This window comes from Arachis hypogaea, chromosome 15 (genome assembly GCF_003086295.3).
Source record: "Arachis hypogaea cultivar Tifrunner chromosome 15, arahy.Tifrunner.gnm2.J5K5, whole genome shotgun sequence".
Lineage (NCBI taxonomy): Eukaryota > Viridiplantae > Streptophyta > Magnoliopsida > Fabales > Fabaceae > Arachis > Arachis hypogaea.
In genome coordinates, this window is record NC_092050.1 from 157,878,583 (window position 1) to 157,901,214 (window position 22,632).

Sequence of the window (22,632 nt, forward strand, 5' to 3'; positions counted from 1 at the left end):
TTTATTTAAGCAAATGCGAGTTCCAATCTCATGTATAGAACAATCCATTAGTCGGCGACAAAAGAAAATTGGGGATTCTTTTTGTAAATGGTAGAATATTGTCTTATAAAATTAAAAAAGAGGTTTATTGATTATATTTTATTATAATTTTTTGTCTTTCTTCGATAATTAATTAAATATTCTCAAAAAAATCAAATAAAATATATAATAAATAGTTTAGAAGTACAAATATTTGATGCTTATAAAAGAATAATATTTTTTTAATTTTCATTATATTTTTAAATGTTTTAAAAATATTATTATTTTAATCTTTTAAATATAATTTTATCAACATAACATTTTTTTCGACACATTTTTAGTAGGTTAACGACAATTATATTTTGATATTAGAAGTTTAGAACTGTATAACTATTACTAAAATTATAAAAATATTACATTATTATATGTAAATTAATTTATGTATAAATATATCTATTATTTTTAATTAATTTTGATTGTATACACGTATATGATAATTGCTATCGAAAGCTTTGAGAAATGAGATTATTCGAACAATTTACGTGTGCGTGTCCCTGTGCTTAGATTTGATGATTCGTTAGCCTTCTAAATATAGCACGATGCCAACTTTAGCAGGTAACGTTATCCAATGTTCTCTCTTCTTTATCACAAAAATACATTAACAAATGATTATTGCATATCCAATACGAAAGCAACAGTGTTATTCCTAAGCCACGTGCACTAACTATCCAACACGTGTACATGCAAATGGACGCGTGGTTGTGTCACACGTGTCCTCAAATTTCACATGCCAAGTGCCCACGTCCATGCAAATGTGGCAGAACAGGGTAACATGTCTTCCTCTATATACTGTTTTGAGAACCATGTTTTGTCAATTGAAGTAAGAAGTAACTTCCTTCTTCGGTTATCACAAATCTTTTTCCTCTCTTTTAATCATGGATTCTAGACAAGTCCAAAGTCATGACTACGATGAACATCACAATCATCCACATGGCCATGATGTTGGCATTGGCATACATCAAGGTATAGTATGTAGAAATCTCATTTACTTTTGATTCATTTATAATGTTTCTTTTAATAGATATGTGAATGCTTTATATTTGTTGTTCTGTCCTTGATTTTAGTTCTTCATGGTTCAGATGAGCACCAACATGACCATGAGAAGAAGTCTGTTGTTAAGAAAGTGAAGGCAAAGGCCAAGAAAATCAAGGACAAAGTCACCAAGCATGGTCATCATGACAATGAACATGATCATGATCAGTATCACTATGAAGGTCAACATATCCCTGATGATCATGATTTGGATGAGGAAGATGATGAAGATGAAGAAATGATTGAAGACCCTGAAGTCCATGGTGCACCAAGTATGTTGTTGTACTAGTACATTTCATTTATTTGTGTCTTGTGCCCTTTAATTTATTGATCCAATCAAACAGAAACTGAAATTCTCAAGAAAAATTTCAGCATGATAGAAGAACTTAGCCCTGTTTATAACTGACTACCTTCTATAACAAAAATGTTTTTGCTTGTCTCTATATTTGTTTTAATGATAAAAGAAAATATTTGTTTTAAGTTGATTTAGATCATCACATCATTTATATGCTTTATTGTTCTGCAGTTTATGATAGTACTGCTTTTAGAAGTGCTGTACCAGGGAAAACACAATACTTGGCAAGTCCTAATGTTAATTTAGGAGGTACATCAGTTATGGGAGTAGAACCCCATCATCACCAGCCAAGAGTTGTGGTTGTTTCTTCAACTGCTGAACCTGATCAAAGCAGAGTCACTGATCCAAGTAAAACATTTGCTGGGGTTGGAGAAGACGAGGCAATGCATCATAAGGTTAATTTGGAGAGACCAATGGGATTGGAGGAAGATCCTCATGCGCCACGTAGTAGTCCTCTATCACATGCTCATGCCAATTACCAAACCAAAGTCACTGATCCTACTGGAGCAGGTAAGTAGAAAAAAATTAATATAGTCACACTATAATGGAATGCCTGTGATATTTATGTATTTGTTTGATACAACATTTTCAAAAGTTGAATAGGTGAGACAAACTTTAGGAACTAAATTGATTGTTACATAGCATTCAAGGAACAAGTTTATGTAACATGTTAGTACCAAACTATCGAGTTATTGTTTTGGTGTGGTTTTGGCTTATAGGTGGTGGAGAAATTGATATCACCCCAGTTGAGAGATCATTGGAAAGAATGAATATCCAAAATGAGCCAAGAGCTGACCAAGAATCCAAGGTTCTTCCAACTATTTCAGAGACTCAATATCCTTCTCATCTTGGTGGGCTTGGCCACTACAACCACCGATTTTCACCTGAGCTTTCAACAGCAACCAAAACTCCATTCCCAACAGCTGATAAAAGCCATTATCAGCACTTGCCACACTTGTCAGGCGAAATCAAAACTCAATACCCGTCTGCTGGAAGCCATGATCAATTCGTGCCGGAATTTTCTCACACACACTGCCCTCCAATTAAAAGCCATGACCAAAACTTGACACAAGAGTCAACAGTTCAGTATCCTTCTACTGAAAGCCATAATCAGTTTTCAGCAGAAACAATTCCTAGAAGTTCTAATATATATGAACAAAATCCTCTGCAAGAACCAGCTTCCGACACCACCAAGGCAAGATTTGAAGAACAAACGCAACCACCTTATAAAGCAATGGAGAAACCATCAAGTCAAAGCAGTTACACTGACAAAATCTCTTCAGCTACTTCAGCTATAGCTGATAAAGCCATCACTGCTAAAAATGCTGTGGCCTCCAAGCTTGGATATGGTGAAAAAGATGATAAAACAAAGTGCCATGAAGAAAACATAAGCAGTGATAAACCATCGAACCAGAGCAGTTACACTGAGAAAATATCGTCCGCAACTTCAGCAATAGCCGATAAAGCTGTGTCAGCTAAGAACACAGTAGCTTCGAAACTAGGTTATGGCGACAAAGGTGACAGCCACGAAGAGACACAAGGAGAGAATGCTGCTGCTACTTCCACAACAGAATATGGGAAGAGAATAGCACAGTCCTTGACAGATAAACTTGCACCGGTTTATGGAAAGGTTGCTGGTGTAGGAAGTGCAGTGAAATCAAAGGTTCCTGGAACCTCAACTGGCAGTGAAAACGATAGAGGAGTGTCAGTGAAGGACTATTTTGCAGAGAAGTTGAGGCCTGGGGATGAAGACAGAGCTCTATCTGAGGTTATATCAGAGACTCTGCATCATAAGAGGAACAAAGAAGAGGAAAATGTAGTTCACAAGAGAGGAGAAGAGGAGGAGGAGGAGCATGAGAGAAGGAAGAAGATACCAATGGGGAAGGTGACAGAGTCTGAAGAAGTGAAGAGAAGGTTGGGGGTTGGAAATGAAGAGACAGAGAGGTATGAAGAGAGCTATGTAAATAGTCCTGGGAAGAGTGTGGTTGATAAGGTTAAGGATGTGGTTTTTGGTTCTTGGTTTACCAAACCGGATGAAAATCAACCGTCAGAAGGTTAGACCGTTAGAGTTGTCGTTTTTCTAATTTATGTTCTTTAAACTTTAAAGAATAAATATGAAGAGTAACATGTAGGTGTCTAAATTTTGGCTAATCTATTTTTATGGTAAATTTTAAATTATTTTAAAACTTATTTATTTTATATTTTTGAATTAAATATTATTTTTTATATTTTGTTTGGAAATTTAAGCACTGTTTTATAGATACCGTAGCAATAATCTAATTCTAATGTGTGTATTGGTTTCAGGTGGGGAACAGGTCCCCAAGAACTCTGGTGCTGTGGACGTGGATCAGGCGGTGAACCAAGCCGCGGATGCAAGACGACTCCATGAGTCATGTAATTGAGAAATTAGATTCCTGTGATTTGTAGTTTGTACGTGTGTGAATGTGTGTGTCTGTCTATCTGTTTCTGTACATGTGAATCATGTGATGTTGTATTATCGGACAAAGGGTCTTATTGTACTATTGTTATTACCAAAATTAAGCAATACTTGTGATTTTGGCATTTTGCATCCATCACAGATTCACTGTATTGCTTTTTTGGGATTGTGCATTATCAAAAGATGTTAGTATGTTACATGTAAATATTTATAGGTGGATATTACTATGAAGATTTTATAATTATTTTTATATGATTGTCTTTATATAAAGATGTTATAATTATTTTTATATGATTGTCTTTATATAAAGATGTTTCTTTTTAACTATTATACTATGAAGATTTTACAATTATTTTTATATGATTGTTTTTATATAAAGATGTTTCTTTTTAACTATTAGACGATAAATTGTAAGGTTTGATTTTGATATGTTATAAAAATATTATTTTTTTTAAAATGTAGCTAAATAAATAAAGTATATTTTTAACACAAGGATCTTCAAATGAAGATGTTTTTTATCATCTTCATTTGAGTGGGTGACATATTTATAAGGGTTTCAAATGTACTTATATTTTAATTAAATGAAAAAATTATTTATATTTAAGATAAAAAAAAAAGGAATTTAGGATGGAAACTTAACTTTTTGGCAGATGTTAATTAAAAAAAAAAAGACTGCAATCACAAATTTAAATTTTAAATTTTAAAATTATAAATTTAAATTATTAATATAAAATATAATAAACAATTAAAATTTATTTAATTAATAAAAATATAATACTTTTTACTTAATAAAAATTGAAAATAACCATAAAATTTGTTACCGAGATTAAAAAAGGGATTAAAAACTTTATAAAAGAGATTAAAAAAGTTAAATTTTCAATTTTATTTTTTATTATTGTAAAGTTAGTTTTCTAACTTCCGTTCTTTTATAAAATTTAAAATTGAAAAATAAAATTTTAAGATCTAAAATTTGAAACTTAAAATAGTATTTCAAAATTAATTCCATAATGTAAATCTCTTAAATATACCCTTAAAATATAACTAATTAAAGCCATAACAATGCGAACATTTCGAGCTAAGCCTCAGAGTGGTCCCTGAAATTACACTCGTGCTTCATAGTAGTCCCTAAAATTATTAATTACCCAAATTGGTACCTGAAGTTAAACGCCGGGACTCAGTGTTGTCCTTCCGGCACATTTTCTCCAGGTGGCGTCATCGGAAAGCTGATGTGGCTAATTTGATGACACGCGGGCAAGCATAACGGCTAGCTGAGGTGGAAGAACGAATTTTATTGACTCAATTTGGTCCCTAATTCGAAGTTTAAAATCCTTAATTCCCAAATCTGAAGATCAACCTCCAGTGCCCTTCTCTTCTCTTCTGGTCTCTTCCGTTGGTTCCTCTGCAGCATCTTGATACCTAGACGACAATGGTTAGCGCGAGCAATGCTACTGGAAGCTCGAACAACCCACGATCGTTTGGAAGCATCATGAGAAGAATGAACAGGAACAGGGATTCGCGTTTGCCAGAATGGTGCAGATGCGGTTTGAGACCAGTGCTGCGATGGTCAATGACGGATTCTAATCCAGGGAGACCCTTTGTGGGTTGCCCAAACTACAATGTAAGTGGTTGTTGTTGTTGTTGTTTGCTGTAATTTTGGATATAAATTTGGTTGATTCTTTAAACTTGGTGCAGACTGTAGGCAAGAAGTGGTGTGGTTTGTTTATGTGGATTGATAAAATTCTTGAAGAAGATGTGATGACATGTGATGGTAGAGCAAGCCCTTCAATTGACAATGAAGAATGGAAGATGAAGTTTGCTTGGAAACTTCGAAGATTAGAGTATGAAGTTAGGGTTCTAAAAGTGGGTGGAGTTTTGGTGTTTTTATTTATGCTGCTGGTTACAGTAGCTATTCTTGTCTTAAAGTTAGATAGGCAGTTTGGCCAATTGTATCTGGGAAGAAACACATGAATTATGCATGTTGTTGCTGTGGTTGTACCTGTTAGTTTGTTTGAAAGAAATGAAAATTAAAGTGATTGAGACAAGTGTGCCTGCATATGTTGTTAATAAAATATGAGTTTATAGTGTTTGGAAAGCATCTTAATTACATATGAGAATGCAAAATAAAACCAAAAATATGTCACAGATCTCTTCAAGAAAGTCATAATTCATATTTCATATTGTAGTGATTACATCCAAAATAAGGCATTATAAAGCCAGAACAATAGTCACCAACTATATCAGAGTTTTCAAAACATAAATATCATAAGTTTTTAATCTCCAACACTGGAATTGTAAGCAAGAAAGCATACACAGTACATTACTTCAGCAAAATAGAGAAATAAATACACCATACTATCCCCAAATATAAAAAACTAAGTCACTAATTCTTGGTTCTGGGTGGCTTGAATCCCGGATTAGGCACAAATCGCATCGCTGGTAGATTCGTTGCTGTTTCAGTGCTTGCAGGCTGACTGCTTGTTGGGAGAGTGCTTGCAGATGGAGTGGTTGCAGATGGAGTACTTGCAGATGGAGTGGATGCAGTGCTTGCAGATGGGGTGCTGGATGGCTGGGTGGTAGCACTGGGTGTGGACAACTTTCTCTTAGGAGGTAGTTTGGGTGGCCGAACAGGAGGTTGTTGCACCTATGTATGCAACACCAAAAAATTAATGTGACTAAGAAAAATTAATGTATGACCACAATACATGTATATATATGGGTAAATAATATTACCCACCTGTTGCGAGTCATCAGTTTCTGACAGAATAGGTTGACTAAGATCAAGCTGAATCTCAACCTGATCCTGTGACACAGCTGGGGCATCACCACCATTTACAGCAGCAGTTGGAGCAGAATTGTTGACCTCACCTCCATTAGCTTCAGAATTAGCAGCAGCAGCAGCCGCCGCCACAGCAGCTGATTCTTCATCAACGGCCCTCTTATGACAGTTCCTCTTTGTGTGACCAGATTCACCACAATAGCGACAATGTCCTTTTTTATGAACTCTTTTCATTGAGGTCTTCTGCTTCTTGCCTTTACTTGGCTCCTCATCAGCATCCTTTCTTCTTTTCTTCTTGATTGGCCCTGGCTTCTTCTTGAACTTTGGTGCTTGAGGTCTATTATTAGGTGATTTCTCCCACAGTGCCTGCCCAGGAATTGGATTTATATGGAAGCCGTATGTGTTGTTGTATGCTTCCATGGTCAACCAGCTATGACAGAATTCATCTGACCTTCTACCAGCCCTGGCCAAAGCGGCACATGCATGCACACATGGCATCCCTACATAGAACATCACAGCCATACATAAATATAATTCGAACTGCAAATCAAAAAAAAAAAAATTAAAAAACATGCATAAAAAATTCATACCACTTAGTTGCCAAAAACCACAGGTGCATGATCTCTTGCCTAAGTCAACAGCCATATTTGTAGGCCACCCATGAACTTCAAATATTTCGTAATCTGCATCACCAGACCACATGGGAACCCATTTTTTTGATTCCTTTCTTATCTTTTCCAACCTACTTCTCTGTATTGGAGGTAGAATCCCGTCATTGTTCCTCAACTTCACCTTGTTCCTGGCTATAGATCTCATGATGTACATCCTGACCTCCTCCAACAGTGTGATAATAGGCTTGGCTCTAGGGTCCTTGATCCGTGAGTTAAAAACCTCACATGCATTATTGCAGATATTGTCCATTTTTGGTGCAATGCTGAAGAATGCCCTGCTCCATGAATTCTTCGGCCATTTGCATAGATAACTCCAAGCATCCTTGTTTAGCTTTTCCAATTTTTTCATCCCTTCCACAAATCCCTCTTGAGTCGTAGACCTTGCACACTCCCAAAGCAAACCTCTAAGCTGATTATCCTTCCACTGTTTGTTGAAGTTCCTCCATAAATGCCATACACAGAATCTGTGATGGACATTTGGGAACACATCCTGAACTGCATGAATTAGACCCTGCAAATCCAACAAGCCAGTCACAGTTTCAAATCGAGCCTCAAACAGGTCCCTAATGTTGTTTTAATGAACTCATAGTGGTCCCTAAAGTTGTGTAAGTGACATCAACGTGGTCCTTGGGACAGCTGAGTACACAGATACTACCCCCTATAATGCAACCATCAACTATGCAGCATACAACAATTACCCAATCTAAGTAAACAGATTTGTGTTTATAAACCAGCAGATATCCAAGTCAACAATTATTTAATTTACACAACTTGGTCCTTGGGTTAGCTAAGTACACAGATACTACCCACTATAATGCAACCATCAACTATGCAACCATCAACCATCAATTATTTAATTTACACAATAATTATTCAATTTATACTACTATTATTCACTACTCAGCAGCAGCTATATCTAAGAATTACAACTGTTACTTAGGATAACTAGCAATAGATATGCATACCTTTTGCATGTCTAAAATAAAACACCAACCATGTTGCTTGTAGTCACCCAAGTCTTGGTGTAGCAATTCCAGAAACCATCGCCAATTCTCCGTGTTTTCAATGGACACTATTGCATAAGCAATCACATAAATGTGATTGTTTGCATCTTGACCAATTGCAGAGAGGATTTGACCACCATGTTTTGTTTTTAGAAATGCTACATCCAACCCTATAAGTGGTCTGCAGCCAGCCTTGAACCCTCTTTTACACCCATCAAGACAAATGTACATCCTATCAAAGGTTGGATCTTCATCAGGATTGGGATGAGGTGTAACACTAATACTCACAGTGGAGCCAGGATTAGTTTTCAGTAATGTCAACCCGTAATCCCTAACCATACCATACTGGGCAGCAGCATCTCCATAAACTATGGCCCTAGCATCCCCTAGAGCCCTTGTCAGTGAAGATTTGTTGAGGTCCAAGTCGCACTTGCTCTTAAAGTACTGGGCAGCTTCACAATGTCTAAGGTTGGGATATTTCCTTAATTTCCTAACCAGTTTGCAACCCAGCCACTTCCTGTTAGCTAGCCTGTTCTTAGTCTCTCTAGGACAAGTGTGATCGTCCATAAAGGTCTTGATCTGCCAGCAATTACCCTCACTATCCATGGAAGCATATACTACCCACCCACACTCCTCTCCCTTACAAACAGCCCTCATCCTTAAATTGTCATTCTTCTTCCACCAGATCCGCCTTCCCTCCTGGATACAGTACTCACGAACAGCTTCCTTGAATTCCATCTTAGAATTAAATTTCATCCCAACCTTTAGTTTAAGCTCACCAAACCTTCCTCCTTCCCTAAATACCGGAAACACCTCATCTGACTCAACCTCGTCTAACTCATCCTCAGAGTTCGGTGGAGTCTTCATTTCCTCAGAGTGCCAAGACTCTCCACCATCAGATTCATCATAAGCTCCATCTTCAGCATCATAATATGCTCCCGTTTCACCAACCTTCGGAATCGGGCCAAAGAAGAATTCATCATCTTCAGACCCTGACTCTGCACACACAATCCCATCATCCTCAAGCATAACTGAACTCTTTTCATTAACTTCTCTATTATCTGTCCTCTTTTTAGCATCACTCTTCTTTCCAGTTGATCTCTTCCCAACCACTTCTTCCTCCTCACTAGAGACATCATCAGCAGCAGGCTTATACGGTTCATCCTCTACACTGTCATAACTGTCATGGGAGTCTGAAGATTCTTCCTCACTAGACAAGCTAACAAACACAGTCTCAGGATCCTTTCCCTTAACAGATGCTCTTCCAAAAGTTCCAGTTGCAGCTGATCTTGTTAAAGGCTTCCTAGCATGTAATGCTGCATTCTTTACTTTCTGAGGGCCTCTCTTTGGTATATCAGACCTCCTTGATTTTTGTGATGTTGATCTTGTTACAGGTTTTGAAGTGGGCTGAGCCATTGACTTTGGTGGTGGGTTGGGCTTCGTAGTAGGAGCAGCAGTGGACTGGCCCATTCTTTTTGGTCGTGGGTTGGGCTTAGAAGTAGTGGCAACTGTGGGTTTGGCCATTGTTTTTAGTGGTGGGGTGAGCTTAACACTGGGAGCAGCAGCTGTGGGTGCTGCCATTTCTTTGGGTGGTGATTTGGAATAACTAACAGAAGTTGCAGTATGGTAACTCTTATGCTTTGGTTGTGAAATACCAGTAGGCATAGTTGGGGGGATTGTTGTTGGAGTATGAATTGTGGTGTTCATTGGTTCTGAGGTTGGAATCGGTGGTGATGTGGTGGAAATTCTATTGGCTGTCACATTGATGCTGGAGTATGTATGTGGAATAGGGTCTGGTAGCACTATCAACTCCTTGCCTTTGGATGATGCTAGTCCTGTTTTCTCATCAAACACAGGTTCAGAGACCCCATGTTCATAATACACATGGACAACTCCCTTGTTGGTCTGAGCAGCATAACACATCTCCATGAGCTCTTTGTCATGTGTCAAAGCTCTAAGCCCTCTTTGCAATGGCCTATTAGGCACCAGCCACCAACAGTGAGTCACATTGTCATACCCAAGTGTCTTATAGTAGTCTCGGATAAAAAATACATCCACAGTGTCTACGTCAACTCTCGGCAACTGAAAAATCTGTCCACCACTGTAATTCACAGTTCCATCACGCTCTGTCACAAATAAGCCTCCATGGTGAAACATGATGGTGATCCAAGGATCTCCCATCTGCAATTTAGAAACAAAATTTCTAAATCAACCTCATCATCTTCAACCATATTAACAAGTTGGAAACCACATTAACTGTAAATGCAGCAAAGCATAATAGATAAGAAATAGCATTTTCCCATGACAAACAGCCCTCATACAGTCAACACTTTCATTAGCCTAACCACTCTGAAAACTAGTTGCGATCAAACCCTAGCTAAATATTGCGAAACACAAACATGCATACCCACAGATAACACTCCAAAAAATCGTTTCTAACTACTGAAGAGATTAAACTAACAACCTTCACAAAAAACAGAGCATTCCTTATATCACATTATATTTTTCCTTTTTTCCTTACCTTTTTCAGAGAGACAGGCCTTCGATACAGTCTTCGTTTGAGGCAGATGATGATAACCGATCCTATATAGCAGTCGTGCTCCACAGAAATCGCAACAGTTACCACAATCCAGCCACCGCCATTGACGAGTACAGGGGAGGAGGGGTTTGTGTTGTATTTTGAGGGAGGGAAGACAATGCGTTACGTTAACGTTTGATGGGGGAGTCTTCAAAACCAACTTTTGGAGTGAAACGACGTCGTTTTCAGCCATTTACGCGCCACCAACAAAACTACGTCGTTTTATGCTTGCCCGCGTGTCACCAAATTAGCCACATCAGCTTTCCGATGACGCCACCTGGAGGAAATGTGCCGGAAGGACAACACTGAGTCCCGGCGTTTAACTTCAGGTACCAATTTGGGTAATTAATAATTTTAGGGACTACTATGAAGCACGAGTGTAACTTCAGGGACCACTCTGAGGCTTAGCTCGACTCTAAACTAAAATTTCCACTCGGTTGTTGATTAATTTCGTAAATTTTTCCATTAAATTAGAGAATACACGTCTGATTTATTTTTGTTAACGAGACAAATTAACTGAATTTATTATTTTCGTTTCATCGATCACTATCTTGGAAGAACAAATAATTCAGTTTTTTAGACACCTAACTTAATATTATTATTAACAATACCACATTATATATAGCTACGAGCAATATTAGGGGCCAACAACTTTTGTGATTAGTAGCCATCAAATAGCCATCAATGATGATTTAATGGTGTGAGATTTCATCCAATGGTTCACCTTTCTCTACTGGTTACATGCTGGCCAAAACTCAATAAAATTGATGGCCCTTAGATTTTTCCTATACGTTTAATAGGTGATTGACCAATTTTGATACCCAAAAAATAATAAAAAGTTTAATGGAAACATTGTTAGCTTTCATGTATAGACTTCAAATTTCAAAAGGGCTTTGATAGAGACTCCAGCACCATAATTTCTACTATTGATAGAGACGTTGATGAAGGAAACAATAGATAGGTCTCCCTATATAATCACCACTATGTATAATATGTATAATCACCATATTCTATACATTTACTCTCTTTCTCCTCCTTGATGGATGCAGTAAGGAAGATGGTGGCCATATTCCTCCAGTTATGCCGTTCTTAAAGGAAAAGTATAGGTAACTAACAAGATTTTTGAACAATGTGTAAACAATGTGAATTAATAAGATTAAAAGAGTAAATTTAATTAGTAGCATTAAATTAGAGTGTAGTGTATTTTCATTTGATTGGTAGTTGTTCATATTGTTCAAAATTTTCATTGTTCCCTAGCACTTCCCTTTACGAAAAAAGTGGGAATGTCCAACGAGACACTCGAGAATTATGCCTACGCAAGCTTCTGTGCTCTTAAACAGAAAATGGCGATGGGTCCATTCGAGGATGAAGCTGGTCCCTCTCAGATGCGCACCATACAGGTACGTGCTATATACGTTAACTAATGGTGTTATGTTTTCAAATTCAAATCAACTAATCAAGCTTCTATGATTTTGAACAAAAAATGGCAATGGCTCCGTTCAAAAAGCCTCAAATTCCCGATCTCAATTTTCCCGCACCACGCGAGGATGAAGCTGGATCCTCTCAGATGCTCACCATGCCAGTACGTGTTATATACATTGACTAAATAGTGTCATGTTTTTAAATTCTAATCAACTACCTTATTCGTACCTAGTACTACTACTGAAGTAAGATTATTTTGACCGGTTGTTTTTTTTTTTTTTTTTTTTTAATCTGAAAATGAAATTCAGGCCACCAAAAGAAAGGCAGTTCATCAGGCCTATCAGAGTGGGGGCAAAAGGTTTAAGGTGAGTGAGGGCACTGCAAACTTTTCCAAGGGAAAGGGAATTATCGTAATTGAAGATTAAGAAGACCAATGCAAGTTGACTGTGTTTTGTACTTTTGTGTGGATTATATGTTTTCTGTTTTCAGTTCACAGTTCAGGGCACCATGTTTGCTCAGATGTAATTTTTGTTTCTTGTCGAGTTTGAGGCAGTTAATTTTTCGCTAATGATGGCATAATATAATGGATATGTTAGGATTTGGTTGAATTAGTCCCACATTGCTCAGGATAGCAAATGGAGTGGGTGGCCTAGGCTATAAATATGAGGCTAAGTTCTCCATTTGTTTTTGCACCAGTCAGAAACACTTTAAGCTTGTATCTGATTTTTCTTTTCCTCTGTACTCTTTGATTAGAGAGTGTTGTGAGGTGTAGTTAGATATTTGCTTTGAAAGAGTGTGGGTGTACTGGGGTGCCGGTGAGAGAAAGAAGTCTATGTGTTGTAACAATTTTCACATAGTGATATTCTCTGGTTGTCATTTGACAACGGCCGTGGTTTTTTCTCCGGTAATTGGAGTTTCCACGTTAAATTCTTGTGTTGTGATTGTGTCTATTTTATTTCTCTGTCAAAGGTGTTTTCTCAAGGGGGAATTGTGTCTTATTCCCAACAAGTGGTATCAGAGCTTCGGTTCGGTGGGATTTATTCTTAGTATGCTCTGTGGTTGCAGCCTAGTCTGACCTTCCACATCAGAAAAGAATTTTGTCCTGTGGCTTGAGGTTGATCTTTGGTTGCTGTTGTTGTTGCTGGAAGGCAGTGTGACACTGTGAGAGTGCAGTTTGGAAAAGGTTCTGGCTAAGGAAAGACTTGGTATTTAAGTGTGTCCATTGTGACCCACCTCTCTTTCCTGGGGACCCTTCCTAGTGCACGGTTGAGTTATACTATTCCAGTATACGGTTGCAACAATGTCAGGATATTCAAGTGCTGTGAAGCTTGAAATAGAGAAATTTGATGGAAGAATCAATTTTGGCTTGTGGCAAATACAAGTCAAGGATGTGTTGATACAATCAGGTTTGCACAAGGCGTTGAAGGAGAAGATCTCTGGTTGCTCTCTCTATGAGAGAAGATGATGTTCTCTAGAAGACAAGAAGTATCCTCATGGTATTACCGCACTACCATGGATAAGGATGAGTTGTGGCAATCGGGTCCACAATTGCACACGGGCATTGGTTGGCGTTGAGATGCAAGGTGTGTGGCGGAGTTAGGTCGATGGCTGAAGAACTTCCAGGAAAAGCCAATTTGGAAGTTGCACCATGAATTTTCAGCAAGGTTTCGATCTGTACCAAGGTGAAATGCTTGGAGTGGTCTAATTCCAAGTGAGTATACTTTCATGGTGGAGTATGATAGTTCTCTGAACTATGATTGTCGGTATAGACAATGGCAGCAAAGAATTGTCGGTGTTGACAATGGAAGCTGAAGATGTGTGACTATTTCAATCAAGGTGGAGATTGTTAGGATTTGGTTGAATTAGTCCCACATTGCTCAGGATAGCAAATGGAGTGGGTGGCCTAGGCTATAAATATGAGGCTAAGTTCTCCATTTGTTTTTGCACCAGTCAGAAACACTTTAAGCTTGTATCTGATTTTTCTTTTCCTCTGTACTCTTTGATTAGAGAGTGTTGTGAGGTGTAGTTAGATATTTGCTTTGAAAGAGTGTGGGTGTACTGGGGTGCCGGTGAGAGAAAGAAGTCTATGTGTTGTAACAATTTTCACATAGTGATATTCTCTGGTTGTCATTTGACAACGGCCGTGGTTTTTTCTCCGGTAATTGGAGTTTCCACGTTAAATTCTTGTGTTGTGATTGTGTCTATTTTATTTCTCTGTCAAAGGTGTTTTCTCAAGGGGGAATTGTGTCTTATTCCCAACAGGATATCACTTTAATAAAGACACTCAAAATGTTTTTTTTTTAAGACGTTATATTATTATTGGACATCTTTATTAAATCGATTAATAATTTATTTTTTAATAAATCAAAACAAAATCAGTTTATTATAGCAACAATAATAAACTTAATTGTCTGCATTATAATTATTAGATCCGATTTGATCCTATCGAATTACACAATCTAAACCGAATATCTTTAAATTTTTTGATAAAAAGACAAATATATCCCTAATTTTTTGTTTTGCGGACATTTAAATCCCTACAAATTTAAAAATACAATTAAATTTCTAAAAAAAAAGATTTATTGTTATTGTTATAAAAAAATCAGTTTTATTATAATTTGTTAAGAAATTAAAAAATAATCGATTTATTGATACGTCCAATAATAATACGACACATAAACGTCTTTACAAAAACGTTACGCGTCTTTATGGGAGCATCCCCAGTATAATTCTTCTTTTTATTTCTGTCTCAGAATGATATATAACGCAAAAGGTTGTTTTCCACGTTTTGGGTTGTTTTTAATATCCGGCCCATTGTTGAGTCTCAACTCTCAAGCCCTTAATTACATTAGTAATTGGATGATTATACTCAATATAACACATGTAATATGTTGTCTCTTTTCTTCTCTTTTTTCCCTCCCCTCCTCCTCATAATTAGGCGCTGAATTGTTTTACAACTAGAACCTCTTATTCTTAATAAGAAAATCTTATATCTCTAGTGCGATTTATGTGTGTAAAATGAGCAAAAAATAACGGTTGCCTGGCCGAAAGTTAATTGATAACTTCTGCGAGATTCTGGACATATATATATTTGGTCATGTAATTCTGGATATTCATTTTGGTCTGTAAACAGTGCATAATCTTCATCAGGCCTCTGATGAGTTTTTGTCATAATAGTTTCCGACTTCAGACCCAATTGCTTTGAATTTGGTTACAGGGCTAAATAAACTGTCTTACAAAATGGGATTTGTGAAATATAGACCCAGAGAATTTTGGTCATCGGCTTCTGGTCCAATAGACAAACCCGCCCATACTCCCCATCCGCCCCGACCCGCCTTCCAACCCAGCTGAAGAGATGTGCCATCTCCATTCTCCTCCTCTCTGAAACTCCAGGATCGTGTCGCGCCGCACGAACCACTGCTATCCCCTCTCTGGTTTCAACGCCAGCGTTCTCATCTCTGCTAGCCTGCCTCCACTCATTCTAGCCTTCACCTTCGTCACCACTTCACTTTCCTTCGCGGAAGACACGTTGCTTAGACTGAGTTATCGCCGCCTGAACTCGAACCCCGACGAGGAAAGATTGGCGGGAGATCCTCTTCAACTAGGTTCTCCCCAGACGAATGGCGCTGATCGACGGCGGTTGAATTTGCGAGCTCGATGGAGCAGTGTACATCTTCTTCCTTCCCCTTTAGGGTTTTACAGAGTCAAATTTGACCCCATTTTTTCTTCCCAACCACCGTCGTCACCGGCGACCATGCACCGTATCCCGCAATGGCACCATTTCCCGTCACGAATTTCAATTTATCGTCCTACACTCTAAATTATCGCTCCAAAACGGTACGCTTTTTTATCACTTGATTTTATCGTTGAGATCCTAGGCCCAATCTATTCTGAGCTCTCAGGTTTTCAATTCAATGGATTCGTGTCAAATCTCTAGCTCAATGGGCGTATCGAACCTACCATTGCAAAGAAGAAAATCGATTGTGTTTTTAAGTGTTTCAGAGCTTCATACATGATAATGGGTTCGAGCAATGAATTCTTTAGTCCTTTTAGGTCATAGGATGGTTCACAAGTTTTCACATTGTGTGAACATTTGTAGGAATTTATGCAATCAACCTTTTCACTGCGATGATGATGAGGTTCGGAGTGGTTTTGAATTGGTTGAGGAGCCTTTGAAGAAAATGTGTGCTACCTCTTGTGACACTGTTGATTTTGATCCGAATGAGGATAATGCTAGCTTAGACAGGAAGCATTTTTTGCATAGGAATGGGTCCATAGAAAATGTGGGAATGGATGCTGAGAAAATTCTCGAGGTTCTTGGACAGGATAGTCCCGAGTTAGATTTTAGACGGGCTTTGGATGGATTGCGTGTTAGGCCATCAGCTTTTCTCGTGAGGGAGGTTCTGTATGGGATGTTGAAAGGCATAAACTGTGAAAACAAGGGGAGATGCGCTAAACTGGCATACAAATTTTTTCTGTGGTGTGGGCAGCAGGAGGGTTACTGGCACACTGCAAATTCCTATCACTTGGTTCTGCAGATATTTGCCGAGTGTGATGAGTTTCAAGCAATGTGGAGGCTTGTTGATGAGATGATTGAGAAAGGATTTCCAGCTACTGCTCGCACTTTCCACATTTTGATCTGCACTTGTGGTGAGGCAGGGTTTGCTAGGAAGTTGGTGATGAAGTTCATTAAGTCAAAATCATTTAACTACCGGCCCTTTAGGCACTCCTACAATGCAATTCTCCACTGTCTTCTTGTTTTAAACCAGTACCGTTTGATTGAGTGGGTTTATAGGCAGATGTTGCTTGATGGTTTTTCCTCTGATGTTTTGACTTACAACATTGTTATGTTAGCAAAGTATCGACTTGGAAAATTCAATCACTTTAACAGGTTGCTTTATGAGATGGGTAGAAATGGTCATTCTCCTGATTTTCATACTTACAACATTCTTCTTCATGTTCTTGGTAAAGGAGATAAACCTCTTGCAGCTCTTAATCTTCTAAATAGCATGAAAGAAACTGGTATAGAGCCAACTGTTCTTCATTTCACCACATTAATTGATGGACTAAGCAGAGCTGGAAATCTAGAGGCTTGCAAATATTATTTTGACGAAATGATAAAAAATGGGTGTATGCCAGATGTGGTGGCATACACTGTAATGATCACAGGATATGTGGTGGCTGGTGATCTTGAAAGAGCTCAGGAAATGTTCAATGAGATGATTTCTAGAGGACAAATCCCAAATGTATTTACATACAATTCCATGATTCGCGGATTATGTATGGCCAGAAAGTTTGATGAAGCATGCTCAATGCTACAGGAAATGGAGGCCAAAGGTTGTAGTCCAAATTTTATTGTCTATACTACACTAGTGAGTAATTTACGGAATGCTGGAAAGCTTGCTTTAGCACATAAAGTGATAAGGCAGATGATGGAGAAGGGGAAGTATACCCACCTTATTTCAAGCATCAAGGTGAAAAGGCGCAAGAAATAGCAGATATAGATTGTCTCATAGGGGATTTTAATCACTGGGTTTTCAAGTAACTCTGATGGTTATGCAGCTAGTTATTAAGCCGGAGAACCAAAGTATGTGATTTCTCCCTTCTAATATATATTTTCTTTAGTGACTATTATACGACATGTAACCCTGAATCTTATCATTTTATTTTAATATGTGATCAATGCCAAGCTTGTTATTTGTGTTTATCCTTCATAATATTACTTTTCAGTTGGTTGATTCAATCCTATAGCTGGTGGTGAAACTGGCGGCAAGCAATAATGCAGGTATTTTGGAGGTACAGATGATTGTATGGTATTAAAATGATAATGATAATAAGAAAATAAATGACAAAACGTGCTGCATATACTCACTTCTACATTATTTTCCTGCAGCTTGACCTTATGATTGGAAACAATGAGAGCAACGAGTTGTTGGTCATCTCAGTCACTGATCAAATTTCTCAAACGAAGCAAGCTTGTATCATATTAGAATTGCAAGCTGTTTCTGAAGACCTTCATGAGCATTTTTTCACTTTACTGGTATCCAATCACACGTCTTTGTTGCTGGGGCTTCAAGGACAACCACTTCCAACATAAAGCTTGAGCAGCACGTTCACTTGCTTTATTGTTTCGTTGGCTCATTTTGTCGGCTAGGTATCTTGCACCTTGTTATCTCACCGTAAGCGGTACATGCTGATTCGTAACCTGCCATCCTTGGCTCTTATGAATGGTATTTGCTGGTGCAATGCATATTATTCATCTTCTTAGGCATGTGTTACTGCTGTGCATATGCAAATAGGCTCACAACAAGCTATTGTAGATGCCTTTGGTGTTGGGCATATTGAAGTCCGCTCCTGTAGATATAATATAATGTTTTGCCTCTAAAAAAGTGAAAAGAACTCCCTTCTATAATCTGCATATCTAAACCTACAATTCATTGAAGTTGATTTTTGTTGTATACCAACTTCCATTACTTTCTCATTCAATTCAAAATTTACAAGGTAGAAAAAATATTATTCATTTCATTTATATATGCCGATGTCTTTCCAGTTTATCTTACTATTTTTTATGTCTCCAAGATTTAAATATAGGCCAAACAAATTGTCTATTTTTTATGTTTACCAAATACATTGTAACTTAAATTGTATTCACATACATATAATTGTAAGCATACCAAATTTACAAGTTGATATATTTTGGAAGGGAATGAGTATTATGTTCTTGTTGATTAAATTGGTCAATTATATTGGTTAGCAGGGTGACATGTCAATCCATTATCCATGCAATCAAGGCATGAACCCTTAGTAGTTGTCTAGTTGAATACCGCTAAGTGAAAAATCTAATCTTGGAAATTTGAAATTTCCAATTTCCAATTATTTTCTTCTTTTTCTTTTTTTTCAAGGCTTCATTGATGTCTAGATTAATTTGTTGATGCAAGCATCATGAATAGGTTTGACTGATTGGTGATATGGTGTTGCACTCTTGCACGTATCTTTCAGTAACTACTCAAAAAATAAATATAAAAGACCCTTAAATTTGCAAGTCCTTTCACTCCTTTGCCCTACTTTACATATAATAATGACTTAATGAGATTGAAGAGAGAGAACCTTATATATTGATTTACTTTCTTTGCCTTTACATCTTTGGCCTTCCATGCATCCTATTGAATATTGATTGTTATAAGAGGAAAATGAGACAATTTCTTTCATCCGATAAAATAGATCAATCTTGGCCTATATTTAGTAACAATGTAACATCATCTGTCATTGGCTATGTCATGATAATTGCCAGTCCCCAAAATTCTTCTGTGGACTGTGGACACTAGTCGCCACAGATAATGTTGATAATATATAGATCCATCATTAATACATATGTTAAATATAAGGTCAATAACTATAATTCATCAAGGTGGCACTTCTATGCTTAAAGATGCACAATACTAATATCAGTCATATTTATTGGAACTGTTGAAACCATGCCATAATTCCAAATTGATTAGGCATTCTTAGAACAAAATATTGAGCCTCAATACTAAAATTACCATGCTTATAAGCCATACCTAACTAATTACTTTTAGAAAATGATTAAATCAAAATGCTTTGCTCAGCAAGCAATATTGTGCACGAGCCGTCTCATAAAGAAATTATGAAACATTTGAAAATCACTTTTGTCTTTATCAATTGTTTTATTAGAAAGGCTGGATTTTGCTAGCATCTTTGGACTTTGGTGCCATTGAGTTAAGAGAAAATGACCCACAAGCGAATAGGAAAGGAACTTCGTGATGCCCAAATAACTTCTTGGCCTTATTACATAACCAAACTTTAGCACAATTCATAACCGTATGATATGAAATTATGAATAAAAAAGATACAGATGTTGTCATAGTCACAATAACAATACCCTAATAGCCATTTGCATAATAAGACTAAAATAAAATATCATGCAATAATTAATAAGTAGAAAACTAGAGCTATCTGAAATTTGCAGCTTGTCAATTACCAAAGCATCTCTTATATTGGAAAAATGCTAAAAGGAAAATAGAAAAAATAAATGGAGAGAATAGGAAAAGAAACTATTTTATCCTATCAAAATTGAAAAACATTGTCTAATATTTATTCTCTGTTAGTCAAATTTTGGGAATACTTATTAAAAAACTCATTTGCATCTTGACAATTGATTTATGCAGGAAACAGCAGATTTGAGAAGAAGAAGGGGAAAAAAAAAACTATAGACAACTATGCATCTTATAATGGCTTCTGAATATAAGAAAAATATGCAAACCAATTAAAAATAAAAAATAAAAATAAAAGGGTGAAGAATTTTGATAAGACCAATGAGATAAGTATTGGGGATTTTTTTTTTTTTCTTTCATTTCTTTTCTTCCTTCTTTTCCTCCTTTTTCTCTTCTTTCTTCTCCTCTTTCTTTTCTTCTTTCTTCTCTTCCTTCTTCTCTTCTTTGGCAGGTCCAACAGATATGATATCAACCTTGCCAACTTTCTTGAGCTTCTTCACAATTGCCACTGTGTCCATTTGTCCAATCACTGTTAGCTTCTGCTCCTTTATATCTGCTGCTATTGAATCAACTCCTATATATATATGTGTTCATCAAAATTAATCAGATCACAACCTTATATTATATTATTAGTCACATATTAATATGAAATTATATATGAATTCAAGGTATAAATAAATAAATAAACACAAACTATACTCACCAAATATATCTGCAGCTGCTTCAATAGCTTTCTGCTTTGTTTTATCATCAGTCATAGTCAAAACCTTTAACACAACCTTCTGCTATATGGATCCATAGAAAGAATACACAAAAGGGTGTTAAGAAAATTAGTAAAGACATATAATTTTAAATTAATTAATCATAGATATGGTATTGGATCCAAGAGGAAGAAAGAGAGAGAAGTGAATGTACCTGAGCCATTTGAAGAGGATCTAGCTAGGCTAGAATAATGGTGTGAAACAAACTTGGGAGTAGAGTGTTGAGGCCTTAAATATGTACTAAGACTAAGAGGGTAAGTTAATTATTTATACTTTATATATATATTTATGTTACTAATACTATATGTTAGGTGAATGGTTATGGGGTGTGACTGTGAGAGAGTCATATCAAACAGATGGAGCCCTTTAAATGCAAATTTCTTGCCGCATGGTGCAATTCTATCCCACATGCGACAAATCTTTGACATGGTGATGCCATCTTCAATCTTTTTTTTTTTAATGTATATAATTTTATTTTATTTTAGGTTTTTGATAAATTTTATATATTAAAAATTAAAATTTTAATTTTATTTTATTGGATAACAAATTTTTTTTATTTTAAGATCTTTAATTAATACAAAATTCTTTAAAAATGATTAAAATGAGAAATATTCAATTATGTTACATATATGTTAAAATTAATAACTAAATTATATATATAGAAGATATATTAAAAATATAAAATATACATTAAAAATAAGTTAATAATGATTAATTCAATAGTTTATTTTTTGTGCATATATAATATTTTTATATTAATAATGCAATTTATAAGAACTTAGAATTTTAACTTTACTAAGAGTAGTCATCTATATGAATCAGTTCACTTCCAATTAAATAATTTCATTTCATCCGTTATTGTTATCATCCCTTGTGGGAAAAAAAATTGGTCACGCCAGGGCTGTACACTTGTACTTATTATAATTATAATAATGATGATAATATTCATACGTAAGAGAATTGAAAAGGATCAAAATAAATATAAAATAGCAAAATTGCTATATGGATTTTGGTTAGACATTTGTTTGTTTCTAGGGATGGCAAAACTCCCGTGACACGGGGATCTCTGCAGGGACGGTCTCGAATGGAGATTCGATTGTGAGAAATTTTTTTAGTGGGGATGGAGATGGGGACAAAATTCCCCCGAAGCAGGCGTGGAAATCCGAGCGGGGATCCCCACCCGTCTCCCTTATTCCCTGAAATTTATGAATTTCATGAATTATTCTTAATAGTTTATTTCTCATATATATTTTTTAGTCATTTTTCTCACACACATATATATATAAACCCAAAATTCCTAATCTTTATTTGTATAACCCCTTTTTCAATTCAGAAATCTCTAACGCTGTCCATACTCCATCCAATCTCTCTGCAACCACCTCTTCGCCACCCTTCTCACCGCATCGTCACACCTCACCGTGCCATCACCCTTACCGCGTCGTAATTTCTATTTGCGGCGTTTCTTTTCGTAACTCTGCCGTTGTATCCATTCTCCTCTCTGTTGCC

At 36.6% G+C, this 22,632-nt stretch overlaps 3 protein-coding genes across 8 annotated transcripts; 2 read left to right on the forward strand and 1 right to left on the reverse strand.

Moving 5' to 3' along the window:
* The first annotated feature begins 891 nt into the window (after positions 1 to 891).
* Positions 892 to 4,152, forward strand: LOC112751787 (low-temperature-induced 65 kDa protein). 2 transcript variants are annotated; one of them, XM_025801045.3, is made up of 5 exons: positions 892 to 1,041; positions 1,158 to 1,382; positions 1,637 to 1,975; positions 2,185 to 3,519; positions 3,770 to 4,152. In XM_025801045.3, exons 1-5 carry the CDS (start codon positions 954 to 956, stop codon positions 3,865 to 3,867), a joined length of 2,085 nt encoding a protein of 694 aa, XP_025656830.1. In that variant the 5' UTR covers positions 892 to 953; the 3' UTR covers positions 3,868 to 4,152. The 2 variants fall into 2 exon arrangements, with proteins under 2 accessions (XP_025656830.1, XP_025656829.1); XM_025801044.3 differs by having other exon boundaries at positions 898 to 1,041; positions 1,143 to 1,382.
* Positions 4,153 to 15,468: 11,316 nt separating this feature from the next.
* On the forward strand, positions 15,469 to 18,886 carry LOC112751788 (pentatricopeptide repeat-containing protein At3g60050). 4 transcript variants are annotated; one of them, XM_025801048.3, is made up of 4 exons: positions 15,735 to 16,190; positions 16,453 to 17,940; positions 18,084 to 18,138; positions 18,247 to 18,886. In XM_025801048.3, exon 2 carries the CDS (start codon positions 16,535 to 16,537, stop codon positions 17,846 to 17,848), a length of 1,314 nt encoding a protein of 437 aa, XP_025656833.1. In that variant the 5' UTR covers positions 15,735 to 16,190; positions 16,453 to 16,534; the 3' UTR covers positions 17,849 to 17,940; positions 18,084 to 18,138; positions 18,247 to 18,886. The 4 variants fall into 4 exon arrangements, with proteins under 4 accessions (XP_025656831.1, XP_025656832.1, XP_025656833.1 ...); XM_072218082.1 differs by having other exon boundaries at positions 15,737 to 16,190; positions 18,084 to 18,149; XM_025801046.3 differs by having other exon boundaries at positions 15,469 to 17,940.
* Positions 18,887 to 20,444: 1,558 nt separating this feature from the next.
* Positions 20,445 to 21,468, reverse strand: LOC112751789 (heavy metal-associated isoprenylated plant protein 39). 2 transcript variants are annotated; one of them, XM_025801049.3, is made up of 3 exons: positions 21,281 to 21,468; positions 21,069 to 21,150; positions 20,445 to 20,939 (listed from the first exon to the last, which is right to left on the reverse strand). In XM_025801049.3, the coding sequence occupies exons 1-3, from the start codon at positions 21,287 to 21,289 to the stop codon at positions 20,722 to 20,724; spliced, it is 309 nt and encodes a 102-aa protein (XP_025656834.1). In that variant the 5' UTR covers positions 21,290 to 21,468; the 3' UTR covers positions 20,445 to 20,721. The 2 variants fall into 2 exon arrangements, with proteins under 2 accessions (XP_025656834.1, XP_025656835.1); XM_025801050.3 differs by having other exon boundaries at positions 21,069 to 21,147; positions 21,281 to 21,467.
* Between the last annotated feature and the right edge of the window lie 1,164 nt (positions 21,469 to 22,632).